Source organism: Malurus melanocephalus, unplaced genomic scaffold, assembly GCF_030028575.1.
Source record: "Malurus melanocephalus ecotype Western Australia unplaced genomic scaffold, MMel_1.1 scaffold_191, whole genome shotgun sequence".
NCBI classification, from domain to species: Eukaryota; Metazoa; Chordata; class Aves; order Passeriformes; family Maluridae; genus Malurus; species Malurus melanocephalus.
In genome coordinates, this window is record NW_026623423.1 from 720,303 (window position 1) to 731,583 (window position 11,281).

The window sequence follows — 11,281 nt, forward strand, 5'->3', positions numbered from 1 at the left end:
CGGAGGCCGCGCTGGGGTCGGCTGCGGAGCTGCCACTGCTGAAGCTGCCGCCGGCCGCCGACCTGGAGCAGCTGCTGATCCAGGGGGGCGCGGGGCTGGGCGCGGGCAGCCCAGGGCCGACGGCGCCCGGGGCGAGTAGCGGCGGGGCGGCGGCGGCAGGGCCATTCCTCTACCGGCAGCCGGTGACGCAGGAGCAGGAGGGTTTCGCCGACGGCTTCGTCAAGGCCCTGGCCGACCTGCACAAGCAGAACCAGCTCCTGGCGGCACCGCCGCCGCTCTCCGCGCCGGGACCCTGCTGCACCGCCCGCCCCGGGCCGCCGGGAGCCGCTGCCGCCGCCGACCCTCCGGCCGTCTACACCAACTTGAGCGGCTTCAACCCCGCGGGGCCGCTGAGCCCCTCGGGCAGCGCCTACCCCTCCGCCTCCGCCCCGCCGCCGCCGCCGGGCCTGGCCTTCGGGGCGGCGGGTCTGGGGAGCGGCCGGCTGCCTGCGCGGTCCCTGGAGGAGCCGCAGACCGTACCCGAGGTGCCGCCGTCGGCGGGCGGGGAGGGCGGCACCAGCGCCCCGACGCCGCCGTCGCTGTCGCCGCTGGACGCGGAGAGCCAGGAGCGGCTGAAGGCAGAGCGCAAGCGGCTGCGAAACCGCATCGCCGCCTCTAAGTGCCGCCGGCGGAAGCTGGAGCGCATCGCACGGCTGGAGGAGAAGGTGAAGGCGCTCAAGGGGCAGAACGCCGAGCTGGCGGCCACCGCCAACCTCCTCCGCGCCCAGGTCACCCAGCTGCAGGGTCGCGTCCGCAGCCACCTCTCCTCCGGCTGCCACATCAACGCCGCCGGGCATCCTCCTCCTCCTCACGCCGCCGCCCAGCCGCGGGAGACTCCCCCCGAGGCGGCTGCCGCCCCGCCGGAGACCAGCGCCTGCTGAGGAGGGACACCACGCTGGCTCCGGCCCCATCCCGCCCGGGGGCACCGCGGGGCCAAGGTGCGCGCCCGCCGCCGCCCTTCTGCTATTATTATTTTYTTAATTATTATTATTAATTATTTTTATTTATTTGCGCCCGGAGAAGGCATTTTTGCGGRAGCCGGGTGTTGCTAAGCGTTTCACGAGTTCTGTCGATGTCACATTCAGCAGCGAGGGTCTCCGTGGGTGATTCTGGGGCAGGTGGTTGTTAATTTTTCAGTGAAGTACTTGAGGTCTGTAGAGATTTCGGAAAATAAGAAAATTACTGTTTACAGAAAGATTCAACTTTATTTTCATGGGGGATATAAAAAGTGTGTTTCCTAATACACCTTACTGAACTGTATAGCAATGGATAAGCTTTTCAAACTGAAAAAAAAAAAATAGCCAGAATCGTACCTTTTGAAAAGATGTGCGTGTATATATATATTTAAAACATAATATGGCTATGTATATTTTCTTGGTATTGATAAAGAACTTTTTTTAAAATACTGTCTTTCTCTAGAGCTTTAATTTGCCATTGAGAGTTAAGACAGCTGTGTGGGTGTCCTTGCACTTACATAGCTTTGATTTTAAAATCGAACCCTGGAGGGAAATGATTTTTGTTGTAAATCTTAAGCAGATTGAAATGCATTGCTGACTCAGTCATAGGAAAATAGTTTTCTAAAACTGTATGCTCCATATTTCTTGTGCCAGTGCAAACTTGGGGCATTGATAGTTATTTATTGAAACTTGAACACTTTTTGGATGTTGCCTAGACCTTATTTTTCTAGATAACACGTTAGTAGAGAAAATGGTTACTTTGGCAAAAAGAGCTTTACTTTTTTTTTTTTTCCTTCACTGTGTACATTCCAATAGTGTGTGCTCTTTCCACAGTATAGTAACAATTCAGTGCTATACAGAAAAGGGCTCAGGTGGTTTGGGGTGGGCTAGCTGTAAAGGTGATAATTCCATTGTATTCTGTTTGAATAAATTGCAGAAATATTAYGGAGAACTAGATTTATTTTTTGGTAGAAATCTGTGTATCTTGCTTCTTGGTCTACTTTGTTCTAAAGGAACTTTCTGCAATACTCTAGAGACAGAAAGAGTCAGTGCTAGAATGTGAAATATTTTTCTGGTTGGGAAGAATTGGTGTGATTTATTTCTTTGTCGAGAATTTACTAGTGGAAGAGTATAGCAAAGGAACTATTTCTTCTGATTAGACATAATCCTCAATAAGTTTTTGAAAGCTTTAGGTCCCTTGCTCGGTGCCACTGCCTTGCTTCTGCTGCACCTGTGTATTTTGAGCATAGCCGCTAGCGCAGCGCTGCCGAGCCCTGTGGCAATGGTGCAGTGGGAAGGGTCTGTCGGAGTGTGACGGTCACCCCACYAGAGCCCCTCTGTGCGGAGGCTGCGGGCCGGCCCCGCCGCTGGGGGAAGGCACAGCTTCTCCTGAGCAGATCCAGCTGCAGTGTGGGGCCCTCTCCCCTCGTTGAAACTGTGCTAAAATCTCTGCTTGAACTCAGAGGCAAATCTTTCATGGGGATACGTGTCCATGCCGGGTTGTGAAAAGGGGAATCGCATGAGGAGCCAAGGGGGCATAGACATCTCTATGCGTAGAGCAATTGCTCAGATATGTTAAAGCCACTCAGGAGCTGGTAAACATCTCTTACTTCTTCTGAACGCTACAGTTAATGTTTTGAAATTGGATAAGAATCGGATAGACTCACAGTTTTTCATGCTTTTATTGGGGATATGTGAGTGCTATCTGTTCAGGAAGTTGAGCTGCAGCAATCAAGTGTATGAGCTTTATCTTTTAGTGCATAGTCATTCCTGGCACATGTATGAAATKATATGAAAGTGTAGTTTTACTGTAGCTGAGATGCTCCGAGGATATTTCTTTTCTTAATGCATATGCAAATTAGGTAGAAGCCATATGAATCATTGTATAACTGTTTAATCATGTCACCAGAGCCTTTTTTGGTGGTTGAAATGATTGCCTGTAAGAGTACTTTCTGTTGTTAGAAATACTAATGAGCAGATAAAAAAATATTTTGATCTTTACAAACGTTTAAAGACTTCTTAAGGGCATTCTGAACCATAAAGCATGCAATCTGTAGCACTGCCTCTTACATAATAACTGCATGGAGAATACTGTTTTTACTTTGGTAGTCATCACCCATCTGCAAAGATGCTTCAAGTCTGGAGAAACAGATAAAAAACTTTTCTTTCCCCCCACACTTAACACTTTTCCCTAGTAAGAGAGTAATTCTGCCTGGTAGATGTGAGATACTCTACTGCAAATGTAGTGAGGTGGGGGCTTTTTAAGGAATCCTGGGAAAATCRTAAAAAATTACATGGGTCCACACTACTGCTTTGGTCCTTGTCTTTGTAAATGAGTGTAGGGCTAGGTAAAAATCTTATGGCAGAACACAGGACAATGATAAATGAAGTTGTGCAATACTTTTTCTTAAGTCATKATTTCTGGTCATAATCAGTTAGCAATGTCCAAGTGATGTGTGGGATCCATAAGATGCTGGAAATCACTACAATTCCCTTTCCCAGCCACAGGCAGGGCTCTAATGGGCTGTAGTCTAGGAGGGTTATAATGAGGTCCCCCTTTTCAGCATGTTTATGTTAAAACCACCCCCTGTTGCCTCATAATTGAACTTYGTGCAAGAGCAGTCTCACACCTAGTGTCTCAAAGACCTCATGTGGTTATTTCTTTGATAGCCTGCTTTCTGTTCTAGCTGACATCTGTTCAGTGGTAGCAGTGGTGACAGGCCAGCTCTCTTACCCTAATGACTAGCAAGGCAGGCACCTCCAGCTCTGCCAGAGGGTACTATGTTTTAGTAGAGTTGTCCAAAAGAAATCCATTTTCTGTAGAGAAACCGGTTACATTCATAAATGCCTTTTTTTATCCGGCATTTAGGCCAAGAAACAGGATCTAACACTGACATGACCAAAATTTGAGAATAGTGTTGGGGTGGTTGGGGTATTTTTTTTYCCTGTTTGGGCTGGCTCTGCTAGAGGTTGCTGCATTTTTTGCAGCATATTTTGCATATTTGAGTGGAAAGCCTAAGCACCTAACACTTTAAACCAATATGAAAAGACTCAGGAGTACTTACCTGCTGCAGCTGTCAGACTTGATTGTTCCTGTTTTCTAAAATGTATCAATACTCTGACTTTTAGCCTTGCAGTGTTTCTAAATCTTTTAATATGGCTTCTCTATTTTGTCTGCCTTTTTTCTTCAATTTGTTGCTAAGTCCATGTGTCTTTTAGGTTTTGATTTTCTGCCAAAAACCTTGGTCACTGTGAGATGCTAAAAGATAGATACTGGGTAAAAATTTTACAGACTGTTTATATGATTTTCATCCATGTAGCTCCTTTTCAGTAACTCCAAGCAAGTTGGCTGTTGCTGTAAGAAAAAAACAAAAAACAAAAACAAAAAAAAAAAAAAAACTTAAAAAAAAAACCCAAAAAAAACCAAACAAAAAATTAAAACTCCAAAACAGTTTATGTTCATTGTTAGCTCAGTGCTGTTTAGCCTTTTTCTTCATCCTTCCAAACTACCATGCTTTGTTATACTTGTGCATACTTGTACTAGTTCTTGCAAAGACCCACACTGCATAACTTGATTTGCAGACTACCCTTATGCCCTTCTGATCTGATTTTGCATTCCAGATGCAAACCCATGACAAATAAACATCTCTCTGTTTCTTTGCCCCAGGTATACTCTCCTCTGGAGACTACATASTCTCCTCCTTTGTTTTGGTTGCTGGGTGCATGCTCCTGTACACATCTCATTTGTTGCTCAGCAGTTTTTGAATGTGCTTGAACCCGTGTTTTGGTTTAGATGCGAAGTGCCTTCTTATTTAGGTGCTACAGCAAAATAGTTTGATTCATATATGACTTTGATTTATTTGAATTGTTATCAGATCTTTTCTGTCTTGAGAAGTAGGAGGGGAATGTTTTCAGTAAGGGAAGTCATGTTCACTCCTTCCTTGGGGAGAGGGTGGAGCTGCCATCAGATCTGCCCTGCTTGCTGAGAGTGCAAGGAAGCTACTCTGATAATACTGACTCAAATGATGTTATTGTTAGAAAAGTAGATTGGTTTGGTCTCCAGYGTTGTGAAGTCTGTCAGAATGAGAGGGTCTCCAGACAGGTCTGGATAGCTGGTGAGATGTTCTTAAAACTTTAACTGTGATTCCAGTGATTCGAGCCCATTTGGTATGCTTAGAGAACCTTTCCAAAAACACAARTGCTTTGCGTACTTTGAGAAGTGTAAGTGTTAGGCCATGGTGAGACTTGATCATGGTCAGGAGTGATTCTGGTAGTGATGGTTGTGTTTTCTGTCATGAGCTTCTAGGGTCTTCCAAGAGGTAAATATCTCAACAGATCTGGACTCCTCACTGCATGTCAGTAATCAGCATTATGCACTGTTCAAGATCAAAGGTGGCCCTACGACAGTTGTCTTATCTTGGTTTATATCTATGTCTTTATGGAAGAGTCAGGAGGCATCCTTTGTTCATGAAAATATCTGACTGGCTTACCTTTGACAAAGGAGTGATCTCCCCAGGTTAAGCCCTGAGACATTCWGCAGTTTGCAGCTGTTAAAGTGGAAATTTATTTGGCAACTAATTTTTAATCTGTTATTTAAGTCCTTGATGRTTCTCAGAGTGCTGGATAGTATTGTTTGATAGCGTCTAAAGTGCAGGTGCATGCTATGTCTGAATTAGCAGTGAAGCTGAAAATATATCTTGGCCACCATAGCTGGAGTCTTGACTATTTGAATCCAGCAGCTTCTTAGAGAATAATTTTCTCTATATGAGATGAATATGCAAGAGCAAAAAAACCCTACTTGTAACCTAAGTCATTATTTGATGCATTCCGTGTTCTGCTTCTGAAGAGCAAGTTAAAAAAGGAAAAGCAATGAGTTATATTTTCATTTATTCATATGTGCAGCTGGATAATTTTGCTCTTTCCTTACTTGATTCTCAAAGTTTCTATGTTTAGCAAGTAGAACAATTGAAGTATGGCATATCTGCATACATATTTGATTTGTACTAAACAGCTTGCATTTTTCTAGTATTTTGTTTGACGTTTTACTGTAAGAATGAGTCTTAAAAGAGTTCTTTGCTTGTTTTGACACTCATTGGTCACTTCTTTTGATCAACACTCTGTAGTGACTGCTCATCTTCCAGCAGAGGTGGACAGTAAGGTCTGGCAGGGATTCACCTTTTTCAACATTTGGCAAGACCTGTATAAGCAGAAAAGATCTTGGACAGAAAGCTTTCATAGTGCTTTCATAAAATAATAATCCTGCAAATATTAACTGATCCTACTTGTACCACAGTCACTTCTTGTGGGGTTGCATCAGGGTCTAGTGTACATAATGAAGAATGATAAACGTTCCTGTGACAAAGTCCAGAATCTAAAGTTTAAATGAAACTTGCTAATCTTAYTGCACGTGGTGCAACTTTACTTTGAAGATTTTGAATTAAATTTGAATACATGGAGATTTAGGCCATAATGGTACATTGTGGGAGACAAGAGGTTTTAGTAATTCATAATTACTCCTCTCCAGTGTTTCAGAGATCTGTCCCTTTTTATCCTATGAAGTGTCTTGCAGCTGTTTGTGCTGTGAAACTTCTCTCTAAACACAACTCAGTAACTTGAGGCAGGACAGAAGCAACTTCTCCATGGGTTGCTCATGTGTGACAAGCTAAATGTAGGTTTCTGAGAAACACTGCAACAGTGAGTGCACAGTGGAGAACCTGCTGTTYATGTAAATGTGTACACATAAATCATGACAAGAGCAGCTTTCTGAGACCATCCTGTTGCCTTGCTGTGGACACTGATCCTTGCTGTTTGCTTTAGTCTGGGAGTGCTTCTTCCTAAGCTATTGCATACTTGAAGGCTTACTTTCTGCATCAAGACAGTCACAAACCAGGCCACTGCTTAGATGTTGGAACAGTGAGATGCATAWAAGTTAATCAGAGTGCCCTGCTCTAGTTGCCTTTGCAGGGTCCCACTGGGGAAACAGTGGTGGGGAGGAAGGAAACAAGTCTCGGATCTGTACCTTCACACCAATGCTGTGTATTGAAATGCAACTTTCAGTTGAGTAGTCTTGACAGAAGTGTGTTACTCATTTGAAAACACTGAATCTTCATCTTTGTGATCTGCAAACTTGTGTCTGCAGGGGACATGAGCTCTTGTCCTGGAGTCCTGCTTTGGGCGGTATCCTCTCAAGTCAATGAGGACTAATTGAAGAAACAGCRAATCCAACCTTTATGAGCTAATTCTTCTGAAGCACACATACCTGCAAACACATGTTGAGGTGTTGTGCATGGACACCAGCGTGCATAGAGAAGGGGATGGCCAAAGGAAGGAACTGTGAATTTCTTAGTTACAACAGGATACAATGGGGTTTTTCATATTCTTTTGTTGTGGTCAAATTCTTCCTGAAGAAAACTAAGCTGCATTTCTCTGTGTGACCACAAGGAAATTTTTTAGATTTCCAGTCTAGTCAAATGTGAGGACTGTGAAATCTTGCAATGCTAATTAAGACAAAAAGGGAATTTCTTTTAAAGTCACATTTAGCCTTAAAGTTATCTGAAGTGCTGCAATTCGTGTGTAGTAGTTTACTGCAAGATGAAGGGATGATTATCATAAATAATGAGTCACCCTAAATAATTACTTACATGATGTTTGCTTTTCTTCTGCTGTCATAAAGTCTCTGTCCATAGCATAGCTAGCTGTAAATTGAGCTTTGTTCTGAATTTCTAGTATTAGTAACAAACAGGGTCTGCAATAGTTTAAGAAGTAAGTGTTCTGGCTTGATGTTTTGTCTAAAGAATGACCATTTCTGTAGGAATGCTTTGAAGCGATTGTTGAGTTTGAAGCCTTGCTAACATGGAGATAATAGATATGACCAGTTCACTGTGCACTAATACACTGCTAGATTCTGATATTTAGCACACTGCTGATAAGATTTACTACTGTTACTTACTGGTTATGAACTAAGTATGGATGGAATTGTAAGTCACCTAAACAAGGTACACAGAGTCTGGAGAGCTGTCTTGCTGGAGATCATTAACAGACTCCCATCCCATCCAGGGGAGAGGAAAAAAATCTTTGGTTGCAGTCTCTGTTTTGTTTTTGCAAGTCCAGTTACTTTTCTAGGTTGAGTCCTGTTTTACTTCAAAATTTATTTGAATAAATTTGAAAACCTTTACCTTGAAGCTTTGTCTTGAAACTGTTCAGTTACAATCGGTGGTTATATAACTGTGGTATTACTTCTGTCACAGATGGAGAAAGCTGAAGCTATTAAGATCAGGCTTCTCACTGCATCCTTATTCATAGACAATGGACTGAACATGTGAAAAATCATGACCAGTAGTTTGAACTCTGAGGAGCTGTTTGGTAACATTTTCTTGTCCTCTTCAGAAAGCTTCCCATTGCCCCAAGAAATGTGTGTCCCTCCTGCCTCGTATGGAAAACTGATCTTTAAAAATTAACAGTTTTAAAATAACCTACTAACTAAATAAAGATAGTCTGCTAGTACACACTTAGTAATTTGAAAGATAACATACTGAACTTGACCATCTTTCCCATACCCTTGTTTCAAAAATCTCCAGAATTTCTTGTAATKAAAGGCTCAAGGAATGGAGTGGTGTCAAATGAAGTTAGTGTGCTGTTCCCAGAGAGTGCATTCAGCATACTCTCCTTCTTTTTCCTTATTAACTGCTGTTGAAAGAGAGCAGTAGAAGATACTGATATAAAACTTGCTGTCTGTTGTGAGTAGAGCCAGAGTTTGAATTCTTGGATTTTTCTGAGTTTTACCATTCTATCTTTTAGTATCCTTCATGGGAGGGTGACAGAAATAGCGAGAAAATACTATTAGGGTGTTAAATATTCTTGTTATATTTAATGTCACGTTATGGCCATATGTAGCTAGGGCACATATTTATGGTCTGCAAGATAACACCTTCAGAACAGGGATTTCTAAAATGCTGCCAGAGTGTTATCAGTCCAAACCATTTTGTGCTAGTTAGTAAAATGGTGTTGTAAAGATTTTTGAAAGTCTTTGTGTGCACCGTGTAAGTGAAATCACTGTGCAAGCTGGTATGTCATATCACTCTCCCAGCAGGCCAGTAATGTCGAGCAAAGTTTACTTCTTTATGCCTTTTCCCATTGGTGATAGTTAGAGATAATAGTTGAGGGAATCAGCACTGGGAAGGAGAAAAAGAAAGGAATCCAGGGGAAAAAAAGATCTTTGAAACAGTATTTAATGGTACTATTTATTGTACTGTTTATTTGTACCTGGCAAATAATTAAGACTGCTCTTCAGAATGCTTTTGAATTTACTTCTGTTATTACTGCTTAAGTGTCTTCTAAATGTCTCTTCTTTAGAAACTGTGCCCCTCCCTGTTTGGCCTGATGAGTGGTGATTTCACACTTACCCTTATTTATTTAAAGCCATGGCAACCACCATACTGAAATGTCATCAMGTAAAGCCCATCAAGTAAAGTTCTGCGTTCTGACTGGTGATGCAAAGGTCTGCTCTCTAATAAAGTGCAGCCCATGAAGGACAAGCTCCAAAAGGCAGCTACGCCCTGTCTTCAAGCATTTGCTCTAATTTCAAGGCTTTGCCATGTGGTGTTGCTCAACGTGCAGCAAAACAAGTTCTTGCGAGCCCCTTGAGCATTCCTCTGCATGTAACAGATTAAATATTCAGGCTTTGTTAACTCTCCTGCCCGCCCCCCATGAAAAAAAAAGCCAAAACCAAACCCAAACCAAACCAAAACCCACAGAAACAGCCCCAGACCCGGAACAAAAGGCCCAACACAAATTTATCTTGGAGAATTGTTTTGCTTTGTTGCAAAATGCTGTTAATTACAGAGACGCTTAGTGCAGTTCTGACATGTGAGCTGTCAATCTAAACACTCTCAACAGAGATTTTGCTTTGGTTGCGCTTTGCTGCTTTGTACAGGACAAAGGGAAGGGAATAAGTGTTGCAATATAGCATTGTGCAATTCCTGTCTTTTAAATAGAAAATGATAGGCAAGTCTGCATAGGCCTCTTGCACACCAAAATTTAGCCACTGATTTTTGCCACTCCCACTCTTCTTAATCAGGAATGGATCTGCYGGCTTCTGAAGGTGAAAAGGAGAGAAGGGGAGAAGGGTAGAGAGATTAAGAGGTGGGAGTACCAGGGATATTCTGCTGTGAAGGGTCCTGAGCCTCCTGGGCCTCAAAACCCAAGTTAATCTGTTAGGTTACCTCTAGTTCATGATATCAGAAGTTAATTCTTAGACTCCCTAAGACTCTGCCAGGTCTTACCAGGAAAGGTGACTGGGTCTGTATTACTGAATAAGTCTTTTGGTGAAGTAGCTCTTCGGCTTTCTACATTTTTCCATCTATGTAGTTGTAGGACATTTCTTCCAGGGCAGTTACTCTTACCTGCAGTGGCTTGTCTAAAGCTGGCTTCTTGTTCTTGCAGTTTCTGCCTACACTGAAAAATCTTTCTAAAGTTCAGGGCACTGCACATGCGCCCTCCCTATGTGGTGTTTGTGATGGCTAATCTTGCATGACTCAAATCAGGTCCCCTGAGAAAGGAATAGCACTGGTTAGGGGCAGTCTGGGAAAGATTAAATCTATCATTTTTTATCTGTCCAGTGTGTCTTTCTGTCAGTTCAACAGAGGAATGAACTTCCATCAGATGAAGGAGAGCTCTTGGGAAGTAGGACCCAGATTAGAAAACTTCAGTTCTTGCGGAGCTTCCATGATACAGAAAACACTTAAAGATCTGCAGTACTATAATCACAATACCTTGCAACGTCATGGGCTGGGGCTGCTGGTAGTATGTTGCAATTCTGTGGTCTTCTCTGGGATTCATGCCTCGTGCTGATTAACAGAATAAGAGATTTTCTGTAAAGGACAAGAATCCCATCCCTGCTGCATCACCACCAGCAGCTCCAAGCTATCTTTTGGTCCAAAAGTGTGAGCAAATTGCCACTTCCTACAGTTCTTCAACCCAAGCTGGTTCTTCCAAGGCCTTGAGGCATTGCACTGCAACTTTCTCCTTCAGGGTAGCTCTCCAAAACGAGAGGTGGAAGCAGAGCAGTTCAAATTGGGCTTTTGCTCTTCTAGCAGCTTGGTGGGTAGGTGGGTGTCTGCCTACATCCTTTCTTGGGTTTTTGTAAGTTGGGTTTTTGTGTACCTTCTTATTCTGCCTTACTAAATTAGCTGGCACAGAGGAAGCCTCTGAAAAAAACCTTTTAAAATCTCTGCTCTTGGTAGAATTTTATAGACTTACAGCATGTGAATAGATTAAAAAAAACCCAA

The 11,281-nt window shown here is 43.1% G+C and overlaps 1 protein-coding gene across 1 annotated transcript in view; it reads left to right on the forward strand.

Annotated features, from left to right (window-relative positions):
- LOC130577730 (transcription factor JunD-like) overlaps positions 1 to 4,382 on the forward strand; it is an 8,678-nt gene extending 4,296 nt beyond the window's left edge. Inside the window, exon 3 of the mRNA XM_057373286.1 lies at positions 6 to 4,382. Coding sequence (XP_057229269.1) covers positions 6 to 920 — 915 coding nt within the window. The 3' untranslated portion in view covers positions 921 to 4,382. The remainder of the gene's footprint in view (positions 1 to 5) is intronic.
- The last annotated feature ends 6,899 nt before the right edge of the window (positions 4,383 to 11,281 follow it).